This window comes from Myotis yumanensis, unplaced genomic scaffold (genome assembly GCF_028538775.1).
Source record: "Myotis yumanensis isolate MYYU_CA2020_CCGP unplaced genomic scaffold, mMyoYum1.0.hap1 SCAF_3, whole genome shotgun sequence".
Lineage (NCBI taxonomy): Eukaryota > Metazoa > Chordata > Mammalia > Chiroptera > Vespertilionidae > Myotis > Myotis yumanensis.
Genome location: NW_027223754.1, coordinates 210214228 through 210230459, shown reverse-complemented (window position 1 = coordinate 210230459; position 16232 = coordinate 210214228). Strand labels below are relative to the sequence as shown.

General features: G+C 38.5%; 1 protein-coding gene across 1 annotated transcript in view; it reads right to left on the bottom strand.

Moving 5' to 3' along the window:
• EP300 (E1A binding protein p300) overlaps window positions 1–16232 on the bottom strand; it is a 70840-nt gene that overhangs the window by 32750 nt on the left and 21858 nt on the right. Inside the window, exons 3-10 of the mRNA XM_070411190.1 lie at window positions 11382–11558; window positions 9772–10033; window positions 8827–8940; window positions 7300–7545; window positions 5310–5403; window positions 4599–4736; window positions 2810–2927; window positions 1973–2147 (exon numbers count right to left, since the gene is read on the bottom strand). Of these exons, the coding sequence (XP_070267291.1) occupies window positions 1973–2147; window positions 2810–2927; window positions 4599–4736; window positions 5310–5403; window positions 7300–7545; window positions 8827–8940; window positions 9772–10033; window positions 11382–11558 (1324 nt within the window). The remainder of the gene's footprint in view (window positions 1–1972; window positions 2148–2809; window positions 2928–4598; window positions 4737–5309; window positions 5404–7299; window positions 7546–8826; window positions 8941–9771; window positions 10034–11381; window positions 11559–16232) is intronic.

The window sequence follows — 16232 nt, the reverse complement described above, 5'->3', positions numbered from 1 at the left end:
TCACATCAATATTTCTCTCTGATGAAATGCTGAAAGGTATCCTTTAAGAAGAGGAAGAAGAAGAAAAAGGTAAAGATACAAATTATGAACAACAAATACATATCTATCAACAAGTGAATCTAAAAATCAAGTGAATAAATAATCTGATGAACAGAATAAACTGGTGATTATAATAGAATCAGGGGCATAAAAAGGGAGCGGACTAACTATTCTTGGGGGGTGGAAAGGGTGGGGGGGATGTGGGAAGAGACTGGACAAAAATCGTGCACCTATGGATGAGGACAGTGGGGGGGGGGGGGGGGGGGTGAAGGCAGAGGGCGGGGTGGGAACCGGGTGGAGGGGAGCTATGGAGGGGAAAAAAGAGAAACAACTGTAATAATCTGAACAATAAAGATTTAATTATTTAAAAAAATATATTTCTGTCTTTCCCTCTCTCTTCCGCTTTCTCTAAAAATCAACAGAAAAATATCCTCGGGTGAAAATTTAAAAAAAAAGAAAAAAATTTTCCTTGGTTTGTCCATTAAGATTACGGTATCTTTTGTTGTGATTTTTTTCCTCAGAGCTTTCAGGTAACATTTAGTTTAGAGACCTTTCTCATTTCATGTTATGTTTTCTTCAGTGTTCTATATTATACTTTTAGTTTTTTGTTTAAAGTTTAAAACTTTTAATTCTCCACTATTAATATCTGTGTATTGGGTATGGTAGGAATCTCCTTCTTAATCTTCTACAAAATGTCAGATTTAGTATAAGCTAAAAGTCAACATATATTTAGGACTACTTGTTTCTACTAACACGTGATCCTGCATTGTACCATACTGTCTTTAACACAGCACTACAATTTAATATATGATAAAGACTTTAAACTTGGCTCAAATTTCTAAAAAACTCAAGTAAATTCACCACACCCAAGTATCTCGAGTTTGTCCACTTGTCTCTGTAACTTAGTTATGCCCCTAGTTCAAACCATTAGCACTAAAGCAGTCTCAACTCTAGTCTTGTTTCTGAACACCTGTTCTTTACCTACTCAAAATATACCCGCACTCTCATTTGGCAGTGGGCCTTGTGTACAACACTGTTTCTTCAGTCAGAAATGTCAGTGTTCTCAATTCTTTTCATATCATAAGCCAATGAGAAAACATACTTAGCGCGTGGCAGTTAACAAATGAGGTTGCTACAGGCCAGTGGCAACCAACAGTTCTCCATTTTACTATGTTGAGGCCTGAGGAGGATGAATTTCTAAATCCATCTATAAATCCACTAATGGCATGTAAGCGTTGGTACCTGCTGGCTCAGCTGGTGCTACCTATAGGTAGTCGGCTTACCCTGACTCAAGAAATACAGCGTTTTCCCTATCACAGCCTTTCTTCACATCATTTAAATAACCTATATTCTTTCTCACTGTTGTGTACCCAACTCCACTGCCTGAAACCTACCAACCAGTCAATGAACGAATAAGGAAGTAAACAATCCTGGCTATTTGGTTCAATCATCAGGCTGTAAAGGCTGCTATAACCAGAACACAAAGTGTCAAAATGAATTTTAAATGATGCTTCTAAAAAATAGTTCTTAGACTTTGAACATATTGTGTCAACATAAATAACATGTGTGTGTTTAGGATGTATGAAAACTGGTGGGGCCTTTGAACCTGCTCAGTCTACATTTATTGGTTGCCTACCATGTGCAAGTTAGTGAAAACCTGTGGGCTATTATTTCCTAAGTGTCACTATGAAAGAAGAGTATCTGGAGCTCTCAAATGATGCCAGATTATCAGGACATGTTAAGTACCATGCTCAGAAATCTTAAATGTGCTGCTCAGCTACTGTTTTTAACCAGAGGATAAATTTTCTTTGCATAGGCAAAAAATGCAAAGAAAACTAGAATAGCTGCATAAACTAATGCAAATTAATCACTTTGGTGAGAAATAATTTATTACCAAATTTTCTCCAAATCAAATATAACAAAAAGCACTTACTAGAAGTCATTCCTGGTTGTGGTTGCCCCATGTTAGGCCCTGGATTCATGGAAACTGGCACCATGCCTGCAGCATTTGGTAGCATGTTTTGTTTCTGTAGTCTAGTCCTTCGTTTTTCTTCTAGTTCTTTCTGGATTTTATAGATCTTCTCAGCTAGCAGGTGGTAGTATTCCGCCTTTTTAAATTTTGGAAATAAAATGGAGATGAGGAAAAAAGAAGTACCATTTGGTAACAGAAAAAATGAACTAAGAAGAGATTTTAGCTTCACTTAAGTAGGCAGAAACCAAAAGTGGGAAGAACCTAATCTACTTTCTTGGATCATTCCAAACATGAGCTCATTTTAGAATGATCATGTGAAAAGCAGCTTCATTATGAATCTATAAAGTAAGTATGACTTCTCAAAGTTGGTTTACAAAGTATGTGCTGGCAATTTACAGCACATGCAAAGACTATGCTACATATTTTAAGAAGTGCCAATTTAGAGAAGAAAGTTCAAATGATTCAGAGAAACTGCAATACTACTTGACTAAGCAGCTGATTCACCATATTCTAGTGAAAATAGCACAGAGCTGGAAACAGCTCAACCACTTTCTAAGTTGACAGAAGGACAACCCAGATAAAGTGCCACATGAGTGGACTGTATTAATAAGAGGAAAAATGTAAAAGTCTTGGTGATGTACACTTTAAGAAAATTACTTTGTTATCTTGACTATGCACAGTGAGAATAAGACAGGACAGGTAAAGGTATCTTCTGAAGTACATATTACAAAGAGGAATAAATTAAGCAACCAGAACAGGGCCATTTCTGACTTTATATAGAAAAAAATAAGTGCTCACTCGATTATTTGCAGATTCATACATGTCCCCTTCCACTTTCCGGGCATATGCAACTAGGTTTTCCATCCGTCTGTCTTTTAAAGCAGCAGGATCCGGAGTAGGAAATATGGCTTGAACACTAAGAATAGAGAATCCTAACACTGTTATATCACAAAGGCTTTTTGAACTCATCATAGAAATATACTAGTACAGTACTTTAAATTTTTTCATTTTTGTACAATGTACACATTGAATTAAATTTAAAAGTGAGGGGTGAGCCTGGTAGGTGTGGCTCAGTGGGTGAGCATCAACCTATGAATTAGGAGGTCGTGGTTTGATTCCCCGTCATGCACGTGCTGGGCTCAATCCGTGTGGGGGGTGCAGGAGGCAGCCAAACAATGATTCTCTCTCATTACTGATGTTTCTCTCTCTCCCCCTTCCTCTCTAAAACCAATAAAACATTTAAAAATAAATAAAGGGAAGATGTGGAATGTGCTCTAATATAAAATACTGACCAAGATGAAATTGTCCTTTTGTGGTAAACAAAAGGTTTTCCTGATCTGAATAAAGAAATGACTCCATAAAAATACTCTCTGGCCCCTCTCTATGACTATAATTTGTAACAAACAATTATACTGTACAATTTGCATAAAGTAAGTGAGGAAACCTGACCTTTGGTACAGTATCAATTAGCAATCGCCTTCAGATCCTTCTACTTTCCTAAATTTATTCAGCTTAGTAAATAAAACCTAGTCATCACTATGAAATCTTAAAATATAAAAAACTTGAAGTGGAGGGGGCAGAAATGCATCATAATTCTGCTAAAAGTCTCTTATTCTCTGGTCATTTCCTACAAAATACTTGGCACTAGTATTCCTAAAAATTGACCAATGTGATTTCAAGCCACTAATTTTATCATTTGGCTATCTCATGTTCAGTTTAATAGTACTTGAAGAGCCAGAAGAGGAAGAAATAAGTGGAAATTTAGACAAATACTTGAGTTAGTAAAAAAAATAACATCAAGTCAGATGATCAACCCCAAATAATTATCTCTGTTCATTAAATAAAAAAGTGGATGGAATGAACGAAATCCCTCTATTAAGTGAAGAAAAGAGACAAAGACTTTTCTCCAAAAATAAAAATGCTGTGTGCTGGAGTGTAAGTTCTGTAATCAGAGAGGTCCAGGCTCTATCTTTTTGATTCTGGGTGCGTTACATTTTCCCACTCTATCTGCCTTTCCCCTCTATTCTGACAAGTACTCTTAAAATAAGACAGTGTTTGTGAGGCAGAGTGCCTGAAATATATAAACTTTTCAACAAATAGTGTGAACTATTCCACAAATTATTGATATATATATATCAATACACACACACACACACACACACACACACACACACACACACACTATTGGAGGATCAGAAAAACATCCTACCAGATTTAACTTGTCAACAAAATAAAAGCTTTACCAGGGATAACAAAAAATTGTTGCCACATTCTAATGAGCTGAGACCTAGTTTTTCTTTTTAAATTATGAATTTTGTAAAAGGAGTAACAATAAAGTGAATAATTTTTAATTAATATATTTATTACTGTCACTAGGTAGAATAAAGTTGAGATACTAACAAAGACGATGAAAAACTTGAGAAGCAGAAACTAAGAAGCAAGAAAGCCACAGGAGCAGAAGTATATTAGCAACAACAGCCAGGCTAGAGAAAAATCAATAATATTCCTCTTGTGGTTAAGTGCCTGGCAGATTAGAAGCATACTGACATGGTAACTCTTTATGAATAAGACATGCCTACAATCTTACAGTTTGTGAACAAGATGATTTCGAAGATCCTGAGTAATATCTTCATGCCATTGTTTCCGAATTCCAGTACTGGATGGCTGAGCTGCTGTTGGCATAGGACCCAAGGAGGCCACACTGGCATTTTCACTCATCATTGGGCTTTAAAAAGGAGAAATAATTTCAGTGAAGAGGATAGGAGCGAGATCTCATTTAAGTAGAGGGGAAAGTGATAGGTCTAATACACTGTGACAGGTCTATTACATAAAGAAGTCAGGGTGGGGTGGGGTAGGGTTGGATGGTATGGGGAGACAGTGTAAATGTGTTTGTGCTTCTGTGAGGGAAAGTGTTAACCCACAACATTTCATTGTGTGAAGGGGAGGAAGACACCTAACTCTTGTATTGTAATACTATGCTGGCATTTTGACACAGATTATCCTAGGGAATTTGTTGGACAATGGACTAATTCTTAACAATGGGATAGAGCAAATTCATTTTTTAAGTAGCTGCACAGACTTGCAACTTCCTACAGGAAGTATATGGGAAGTTGTAGATTACCCCAAATAATTAATACGATTTCAAATATGTTATAGAAAGCCTAAAAGTATGGTCTCAAATACCGTATTTGTCTTTTATACATTAAGAATATCTTCATATCAAAGAAATTAAGGAAAACTGTAAGAAATTCTAACATGTTTAGAAAACAATACAGACCCCATCCAAAATAAAACTTACTTTTGAGAATTTATGGCTGAATGCAACATCGAGTCAGAAAGAAGATTTGATGTTTGAACGCCTACACCTCCATTTACTCCCATAGGACTAGCATCTAGGTTAAAACAAAAAAAAGATATAATACTTTAATACCAGTAACAACAACAACAGCAGCAGCAAAACACCAAAAAAGAAGGAAAAGTTATAAAAGCGTTGAAGAAATTATCACAAGAAATTTTTATCCTGTGATCTCCTGGCTCATAGGTCAATGGTCAACCACTGAGCCACACCAGCTGGGCACTAAAAAATCTTTACAGAATAAGTGAATTCAATAGGAACTAGAAGATTGAGAATGTGATTGTGGAAGTTTTACAGTAAAAATCTCTAATTTGGGGCTCCAGAGGGGATTCCTTCTTCCCCTCCCTGATATAGAATCTTGATAACATGACATATAATAGAGATTCTGTAGTTTTGTTTAATCACTTACATGCCCATCCAGACTAGAAATGTTACAAAGTAAAGAACATGTCCCTATGGTATGTTTTTTCAGCACAAAGCACATCTGAATGAATGCTGCTTATTCAATTATCCAAATGCTCTTGTCAATCATAGGTACCTAAAATTTTTAACTCTGAGAATACTCCAGCATTACAGCCAGTTCTGCCACAGAGACACACTTGTAATATCAAGTTGTTATGGTGAATATAGCTTCCCCATGGAAGCATCAGTATACATGTTTACTTTGGTGTTTCATCCTCCCCAGTACTACACGCCTCAGATAAAGATGCTATGACACAGACCCATAAACATAAATACTTTCTCTAAAAATCCAATAGCTTGGAAGCATAAAATAGAGATATCTACTAAATAAATGAGATACAAACTTTTATTTATTTATTTTTATAATATATTTTATTGATTTCAGAGAGGAAGGGAAAGGGAGAGAGAGATAGAAACATCAATGACGAGACTCATTGATTGGCTGCCTCCCGCACGCCCCCTACTGGGAATCGAGCCTGCAACCTGGGCATGTGCCCTTGACCGGAATCGAACCCAGGACCCTTTAGTCCGCAGGCTGACATTCTATCCACTGAGCCAAACTAGCTAGGGCAAGATACAAAACTTTTAGAAGAGGGTGCAAAACTTGGGAAGTTTTTGATGGTAATAGTTCTAGAATTTCCATAAAGTAGATGAAAATTAGTTCATACCAAATGAAGTAATTAAAACATAAACTGTACATTACATGACATTAGTGAACAAATGTTGGTCCAAATTAAAATTTAGGAGAAAATGTACTCAGAAAGGAGAAGTCACCAAAATACTACTTTGTACGTTAAACCTGCAAAGATTATTAAGAACCCAGAATATATATTATTTTTTAAATATTTTTATTGATTTTAGAAAGAGAGGAAGGAAGAGGGAGACAGAGTAACATCTATCAGCTGCCTCACACTGGGGATCAAGCCCACAACCTGGGCATGTGCTCTGACCAGGAACTGAACCATAACCTCCTAGTTCATAGTTCGACTGTATTTGGGCAATAAAAATATATTTTAAAAAATTAAGTAAAATAACAACAAAAGACAAAGAAACAAAAAAACCCTGGAAATCCAAATATCCATCTGTTAGAGATTGTTTTATACAACGAAGCACTATGCAACCACTAAAAAGGACATACTGAGTACAAAAAGTGAAAGATGGCAACTTTGTGTTAAATAAATTATCTTATAGAATAACACATGGGATTCTATTCTAGAAATTAAAGGTACATATGCATAAAAGGATTTAGAAGGATATAAACCAGTAGCAGTTGCCTCTGGTATGTGGATTACAAGGCAACTACAATCTTTAAAAAAAAAATTACTTCAAAAATTAAACATGACAAAAAAATTGAGAGTGGGAGAAACAGGTACATACACATAGAGTAAATAATCTAAGGAGTTAATCCTATATATTACATGGCATTTCCAGACACAACATCACATTTTTCACTAGGAGGACACAAACTTACTCATGTTGCTCATGGGCCGCATGCCTTGGGGAGACTGCCCCGACTGCTGATTCTGCTGGTTCTTTGCTTGTACCTGGGTCTGTGTCGGCATTTGATTTACTTGATAGGGTAGTCCAAGGGCTGCATAGGCTCTTTCTATAGAGCTGGGGTCAATCTGACTAACAGTGCTTAGGCTGGGTGCAGACTGTTGACCCACACCTAGAGAACTAGTATTTCCAAGTCCAACTGGTGTTCCAGTCAGAATTGCTATAGAAAGAAAAAGAATTACAATATTAAAGATGTGTTTTTTTTTAAAAAAGGACTAACATGTTTAAATGAATTCTTAAAACCATAAAATTATTGTTTTGTGAAACATCTCAGTACATGCATCTTTCCCCCATTATTTCCCTGGAAAAAAATTTCTAGGTGGAGAACTGACTAGTCAAAGGAGTTCATTGGCATGAAAAGGCTTTTGATCCAAAATACCCAAAATCCTTCCCGAAAGCTGAATTAATGTCCCAGCAACAGTGTAGGAAGCCCTCAGAGCCATACCAACGCCAACACTAGGGAGCACTGCTTCTGCCGATGTAATGGGAGAGACGGTACTTCATTTCTTACTTTACAGTGAACTTTTTGGTATTTCCTCCCGCTAGTGAATTGTCTGTTTCCTAGTCTAAATTTTCTACTGGGCTATTTATGATTTCTTCATTAATTTATGAAGTTGTTTCTTTTATTACACATGCTCTATATGTATCTCCAAATTTGTCTTTCAATCCTAAATGCTTAATGTTTTGTTTCTAGAGTGGAGATGTGGTAGCTGTACTTCTATCTGTCTACTCTTGACTTGCCTTTTCTTCTATGAAAAGCGTATCATTGCTACAGGTTTCTAAAAATAATTTCCATTTTTTCACTCTTTTTAAATAATTTCAAATTATCTAAATATTTAGATCATAGATATAGAGGAATGATTTGCCCAATGTGAAAGCATTAATCTTTTACATTTTCATGAATTTAAAAATGGAACATAAATTCACTCATCATTTTTGTTTCAATGTTTTTATTGATTTTTAGAGAGAAGGGCGAGAGATAGACAGAAACATCGATGAGAGACAAACATCATCGATCAGCTGCCTCCTGCACGTCCCCTTTTGGGGACTGAGCCTCAACCCAGGCATGGCCCTGACTGGTAATCAAAGGGTGACCTCTTGGTTCCTGGGTCAATGATAACTACTGAGCCTCACCACACCGGCCAGACCAGCCATCATTTTTCATAAAAAATGACTAAGTTTCTGGATCTTATTTTAGGTAATAAACAGTTCAATTCTAACTTTATTAATATGAAGTTAATGAAAACTGAAAACAAATAGGCAGCTAAAGGAACTTCACATAATCAAATATTCTAAATCCCACCAAATTGTATGAAGAGAGTCTAGGAATACTTTTGGTATAAAAGATTTAATTGCTTTCTATCTCTCTCTCCCTCTCCCTTCCTCTCTGAAATCAATAAAGAAATATATTTTAAAAAAAATAAAAGATTTAATCGCTTACACTGCTGATTTCTCTTATCCCCCGCATTTTTCAGGGGGAGGCACACAGGACAGTCATGCCTCGTACAGTTCTTCCAGTGGGAGATGATTTGTCGAGAAGATGCACAGTGGGCCACTAAAAAAAAAGAAAAATAACTTTTTTTCAAGTGCAGGTTACAACTTTACATTAGTATCAGCTAATTTATTGACTACTTAACAAGTGCCACAGATGTTATTCACTGATTTCCTCTTTATAACAGTCCTACAGGGTGGCTATTAGTACTCACATTTCATAGTTAAGAAAGCAGGCAAAAAGTGGGTAATGTGCACGAAGTCAGAGAGTACCCAAAATGGGATTCAATCTCAAGCAGTCTGGCTCCACACCCCATATTAAAAAACACACTTTTTTTTTAGTCCTCACTCAAGGATATGTTTTTTTTAAAAACTGATTTTTAGAGAGAAGGGAAAGGGGTGGGAGGGAGGGAGAAATATCGGTGAGTTGCCTCCATTGTGCACCCTGACAGGGGAAGGAACCCACAACCTAGGCATGTGCCCTGACCAGGAACCAAACTTGCAACCTTTTGGTGTAGGGCAGTCGCTCGGCAAGGGCCAGGCCCCATATTTTTCACCACCAAGCTGTTCAGTGTACTTTATTCTATAAAAGTAGATTTCTAATGATTCCACAAATATATAAATTGTATTATGTCAGTTAGCAAACCCTCAATATTTTAGGTATACTATGCTGGGCAAATCAAAGTATCAACACAAAAAAGAAGTCCTTTAAAATTTTCTTCTCCTACCACATCCCTAGATACTCACTTACAAAATGATACTGTATTTTAGAATATCCTACTACATAGAGGAAGACATCAGTAAAGGAGCCTCAAAACAGTTGACCATTATTTTCTCTCTCCTCTCTGATACAAATATTAACTGCTGAGCACACAAACCCTTTGAGAACACTCACCTTGGCAGGACTTGCCTGACTGGCAATGTGTCATATGGTTTAGGACGTTCTTCATTGTGCGACAGTGGGGAAGATTGCACTGCCTCACCTCCCCGTTAGCCTGCTCCCGGCGCTGGCACTTGTGAGCGTGCAAAAGGAGAACTAGCTGCTGCTGGATGAGTTTGCGCTTCTCCGGATCAGCCGTGTGGGCTCCAGAACCCATGCCTTGGGCTACCGGAGTCACAAGGCCTGGCTGCTGGACCTGAGGGGCCTGCTGTTGGCCCTAAGAGAGAAAACCATAAAGATACACTTAGTGTTCGGTGTTACAATGTGCTATCTCTTTAATAAATACAAACCTGGACATTTTCAATTAAAACCTTTAAGGACAGTCTACTATAAGCCAGACTCCATTTTTTTGATACAGGAGATTCCAAAATAAACGGTCATACCATTGAGAAGTTCAACTTAGTAAGAAAACAAAATACTGTATTACCAAATGACATAATCAAAGAATGTATAACATAGAGGGAAAGAAAGAGAAGGACATGGTAAACTCCAGGGGAACAGGGAAAAGCAAGGCATCTATAGTGAAGAGCATGTCCAAGTAAGGTTTTGAAGAACAAAGGAGCCCTAACTGGTTTGGCTCAGTGGATAGAGCATCGGCCTGCGGACTCAAGGGTCCCAGGTTCGAGTTCGGACAAGGGCATGTACCTTGGTTGCGGGCACATCCCCAATGGGGGGTGTGCAGGAGGCAGCTGATCGATGTTTCTAACCCTCTATCCCTCCCCCTTCCTCTGTGTAAAAAAATCAATAAAATATATTAAAAAAAAAAAAGAACAAAGGAGGTTCTTGAGAAGCATTTAGGCGGCTGAAAAATTAGCTTTTAAATATTCTGGAAGAAATTGGTGTGTTTTTTTCTCCCCAATAAAAAGGTAAACATTTCTGGGGACAGAGATGCCACGTTTTAGTCATCCTTTTATCGTCACTGCCTCACTTCCTAGAGTATCAAATATAGGCAGCATTCAATAAATATAGGACACAAAGCAAAAAAACTAAAAAAATCTGAGTGAGAAAAAGTATTCCTATAGGACAATTTTTTTCCAAAAAGTGAATGTGGACAACTTGACACAGTTACAACTAGAAACAGCTTTACTTCAGAAAAAGAGCAGTGTTAAAGTGTTAGAAATTTTTCTCATAAAAAAAAAATCAATGTTTAAAACAACGCATAACTTTAAGAGGAATGTTCCTTTTGTGTAGTAGTATTAATTTTATTTTATTTTTTGTGTAGTAGTATTAGATTCAAATCAGCAGATATATGCATTAGGAGTTGGAATCCTTTGCCAGAGATCCTTCCCAGGGAGATGGTTCCGCTTTCCTATCCTACAGACATGCTCACAAGAGAAGCTTATAGCAAACCTCCAAAACTTTCACTACAGCAACCCTACTTACTCCTATTTGGACCTGCACCCTTACTGTTCACAAGTGACAAAATAACATGAGGAGGGTACAAGTCTCCTCAATCACAGGGGTCAGCGATTGTAGTGTGTATCATAGAAGGGATGAAAGTTTAACATAATTCTTTTGTTAAAATGCCAATTTGAAGACAAATTTGTAAATAGATTGCTACCCACCATGTTGGGCATTCCTCCACCAGGAACTGCTTTTTTGTCCATTGCAAATGGAGATAAGCTATTTGGCAGTACAGGCTTTGTCTGAATTTGGAGACCAAGGCCACTGGTTCCAATCTGTTGTCCAGAATTCTGAGTGTACGGTGAACCATAAGGATTAGGGTTGTTCATCATTCCCATCTAAGAACAAGAAACAGAAACAAATTAAATCTTATTCTCCATCCTATATAGTAAAAACCCAGCGACAGAATGGCAGAACGACCAGAATGACTGGTTGACCAGTAGCTATGACACGCACTGACCACCAGGGGCTGACGCTCAACGCAGGAGCTGCCCTCTGGTGGTCAGTGTGCTACCACAGTGGGAGCACTGCTCGACTAACAGGGATGAGCGGTTCACAGGCCACGCAGCGCAGCAGCGCAGCCACCACTGCCACCGGCTGCAGAGCTAACCCTGGAGGCTGGTTCGTGGCCACCATGGGACTGAGGCCTACTCCATTGCCTCTCAGTTCTATTGTCCCTGGGTCTGGCCCCAACCAAGTCCCCTGGAAAGGTGAGTGCTCCGGTTCCACGGAACCACTCAGAGGGTGGGTCCATAGCTGCGCGGCTCACCGGGATGAGCGGCGCTCCCACAGTGGACCAATCCCCACAGGCCATGCCCCCCACCAGTTTACGAATCCCGTACACTGGGCCTCTAGTATTAATAGAACATTAATAGACCCTTTTATTTGTCACTTCCTAAATAACAAAGAAAAATATAAAGGACACCCTCTACAAATATGAACACATTGTAGAAGTATGCTCAAGAAAATAACGATTAAGATTTAAGGTCCTGCCGAAACCGGTTTGGCTCGATGGATAGAGCGTCGGCCTGCGGACTGAGGGGTCCCGGGTTCGATTCCGGTCGGGGGCATGTGCCTGGGTTGCGGGCACATCCCCAGTGGGAGATGTGCAGGAGGCAGCTGGTCGATGTTTCTCTCTCATCAATGTTTCTGACTCTCTATCTCTCTTCCTTCCTCTCTGTGGGAAATCAATAAAATATATTAAAAAAAAAAAAAAAGATTTAAGGTCCTAAGGTACAGTAAATTTACAGGGCTATCTTCTGTAAATATTTGAGATAAATGCGCTTTAGAAAAACTTATAAACATTTTTATTTAGCTATACATGCTAAGCAAGGTTTATCATTCATCTCCACTTTTAATGCATTAAATGCACTTTCATTTAATGTACAAACTATGGGGCTTAATGAATTCAACTCAGTAACTTGCCTAATCCCTAAATATATTAAGAGTTTAATATGTCAAAGCATTTGAATGTTTATTCCAGGCATTTTGTTTATATGAGGTAGAAAAATGATAGATCAGGGGATATGTCCTTTTTTATTTAGGAACATGATGGCAGAGCGATTTAAACTTTTTGAATCCGAATCCTTTATACAAAGCATGTAAACTTCAGAGTCCACACCATTTCTTGCTCTCTTAAACCTAGCTTCTTTATTCATTAAATTACCTACTTGGTACTTAAAAAGTAATTTGATTTTCTTTGCAACCTTTATGTACTTTAAAAAGTAGTTGCCTCCCCTCAACCCCTCGCCACCCCCTCCCCAGGTCCTGTGTTTATGTAAGTCCATCTGGAGCCATCATACTGTATAATAATTACTTGAAACAGAGTATTAATTATTCAAAGAGCCAAATGTTTTGGTGATAACAATGCAAGCAACTTACAATTCTATTCGTCCATATAAATTCCCACCATAAGCCAATCATTGTCTACTAGAAACATACAGCAAGCACTCAGTAGAAACTAAAGACACTACAGCTACTTCCCAATTAAAAGGAGTCATACCAGATTTTTATTCTCCTCAGTCAGATCCAAGTCTATCAAAGGGTCCTTCAAATTCTACCTCTACACCACTACGCCCAAATCCTTCCCATATATCCATGCCCGCTGTCATTGTCTTATTCAAACCCCTCATCGCAACCTATGGAGGCTGTGTCTAGCAGGTTTTCTTGCCTTCTGTCCTCACTTATTCAATTCGCAAGGGGGAAAAAATCATGGTATACCAGAGCCTTCATGGGGTGCATGAGGCCTGACTATTTCTCCATGGTATCCTATAACTTGCAAATCTGAGGGCATCATGCTTCTTAAATCTCCAGTATTTGCCTTAAGCTTTTCCTTTTCCCTAAAACTAGGCAGTGGCATATCTTCCTTTCCTATTTAACTCCTGAATTCTAACCTATAAAAGAAATAAAATGGTCAAGTTCACAAAGAGGCGGTCCAATTTTCACTTTTTTGGTTGCTTACTCAGTTGGTACAACTATCACTAGGAAGCAGCTACATATTCTACTCATCCAAAAGTTACCATCTATGTGAAGCATCTGCTTATTGTCCTAAACAGCTAAAGAGCACTCTTTCTATCTTGATACAAATGTTCATGACTTTATTTATAATACAATACAGGTGACAAAATAACTTGTTAAAATGTATGCCTCTATTCCCAGAACATGCACAAAAGGGAAAGAACCTTATTTTATCTTTATAGCACCACCACCATAACCTGATTGACAACAGAGCTTGTTAACTCAGGAAAACAAATTATAAAAGGCATAAAATAAATGGCATAAACCTCTGTAAATAAAATTCAGTTTTAAAAATCATATGCAATATCTATACTCTGCAAATTTATAAGAATATGACATATTTATCAGTTCAAAGGTTTGCCTTTAATGGAAAGGCAAAATAATAAAGAAAAAAATTTAAGTACATTCATATTTTCCAGATGAGATTGGAGCCTAGGAGTTAAGTAACTTGCCTAGTGCTCTAATGATGAAAGGGAAGTGGTGTGGTTTGGGTGAAAGCATAAAAGAATGGGGCGGAGGGGGAAAGAGATCAACCAAAGGACTTGCATATAAGCATAACCAATGGACACTGACAGTAGGGAAGTGAGGGCCTGTGCTAAGGGATGGGAGCAGGCTGGGAGAGGTCAATGGGGGTAAAAAGGAAACATATGTAATACTTTCAATAATAAAGAATTTAAAAAAAAAAAAGGATGGGGCCGTCTAATGAAAAAGCATCCAAAGTAAAAAACTTGCTGATTTGGTCTCCAATAATTGGAATTTCCTAAGTGTATCTGGCCAGTAAGATTAAAAGGACAATCAGGCCCTAACCGGTTTGGCTCAGTGGATAGAGCATCAGCCTACGGACTCAAGGGTCCCAGGTTCGATTCCAGTCAAGGGCATGTACATTGGTTGCAGGCACATGCCCAGTAGGGGGTGTGCAGGAGGCAGCTGATCGATGTTTCTCTCTCATTGATGTTTCTAACTCTCTATCCCTCTCCCTTCCTCTCTGTAAAAAATCAATAAAATATATTTAAAAATAAATAAATAAATAAATAAAAGGACAATCAGATACAGAAATATGCTTCAATGCAAGTTTAGGTTCCTTTTGGTATAGTTTCAAATGTGGCTGCAAGTGCTGCTGCTGCTACATATGCTTTTAAAGTACTAATATTTATACTAATACTAGAGACCTGGTGCGCCCTCTCACAATCCAGGACACCCCCCCCACCCCCCGCCTGGGATGTAGCAGTGAACTAAGCAGCCAGGGAGGAGCCCGAGTCGGCTGCACCGCTTGCTCACCCTGGCCTGCTGCGCCTGCCATGAGCAGGGCTTTTGGATGAGCGGCCCTCCTCCCCCTCTGGGGAGCGCACTGATCACCAGGAAGCAGCTCCTGTGTTGAGTGCCTGCCCCCTGGTGGTCAGTGTGCATCATAGCGACTGGTTGACTGGTCGTTCTGTCGTAATGGTTGCTTAGGCTTTTATATATAGATAGGCAGTTCCAATAATATGCACACCTACACCCGGGGGAGTTATATTTCACTTAATTGTGTTTGCTATTAGCATGGAAATTTGTGCTAGACATAAAATGAAAGCCATTCTATCACAGAACCTGCATGACAGGCCATAAAACACCAACAGATAATAAGTTATGCTTTTAAGTGCCCATTATTTACATAAATAAAATGCAGAGGATTTATAAGCTGCCTTAATGTCGCTTGTTAATAAGCATAATGTCTGTCTTTATTCAAATACTTCATCCCAGCAGAATCTGGTCCTTCATATTTGTTCACATAGTCACTGTCTTGCCTGCCTACACTAACAGAGTTTCAATTAGTTCCTTGAATTGCTTGTTTCCTCAATCACAATGCATTACGTAGAAACTCCAAGTTTACTCTCTAGCAGACTGGTCTCAAATATACTGACTGCTAGTCAGTTGATAGTATTCATTCCCCACACTTCTGGTCACTCAGACCAACAGACTCAGGCTTTAGTTTTACAGTCTCCTTTAGAGTTCCTCAGCCCGTTAGAAAGTAACCCCAGACCCAACTACTCCCTCACCAAATATAATTGGAAGGGAATATACTGTATTTAATTTCTGCTACACTGTAATGATGTGATCTTGTTCCCTTCTCTATAGTGAATATGATCAAGATGACCAACTACCCATCACCTACCTAGACCACAGCAATACAGATAACCACCTAAACTGAAAAGGCAAATGACCAGGAAATCACAAACAGTTCTAGAAAGCTAACACAGAAAGGACATGCAGGGGATTATTTTTTCTTTCTTTTTTAAAAAATATATTTTATAGATTTTTTTTTTACAGAGAGGGAGGGAGAGGGATAGACAGTTAGAAACATCAACGAGAGAGGAACACCAATCAGCTTCCTCCTGCACACTCCCTACTGGGTATGTGCCCACAACCAAGGTACCATGCCCTTGGCCGGAATCGAACCTGGGACCCTTCAGTCCACAGTCCGACGCTCTATCCACTGAGCCAAATCGGTTAGGGCT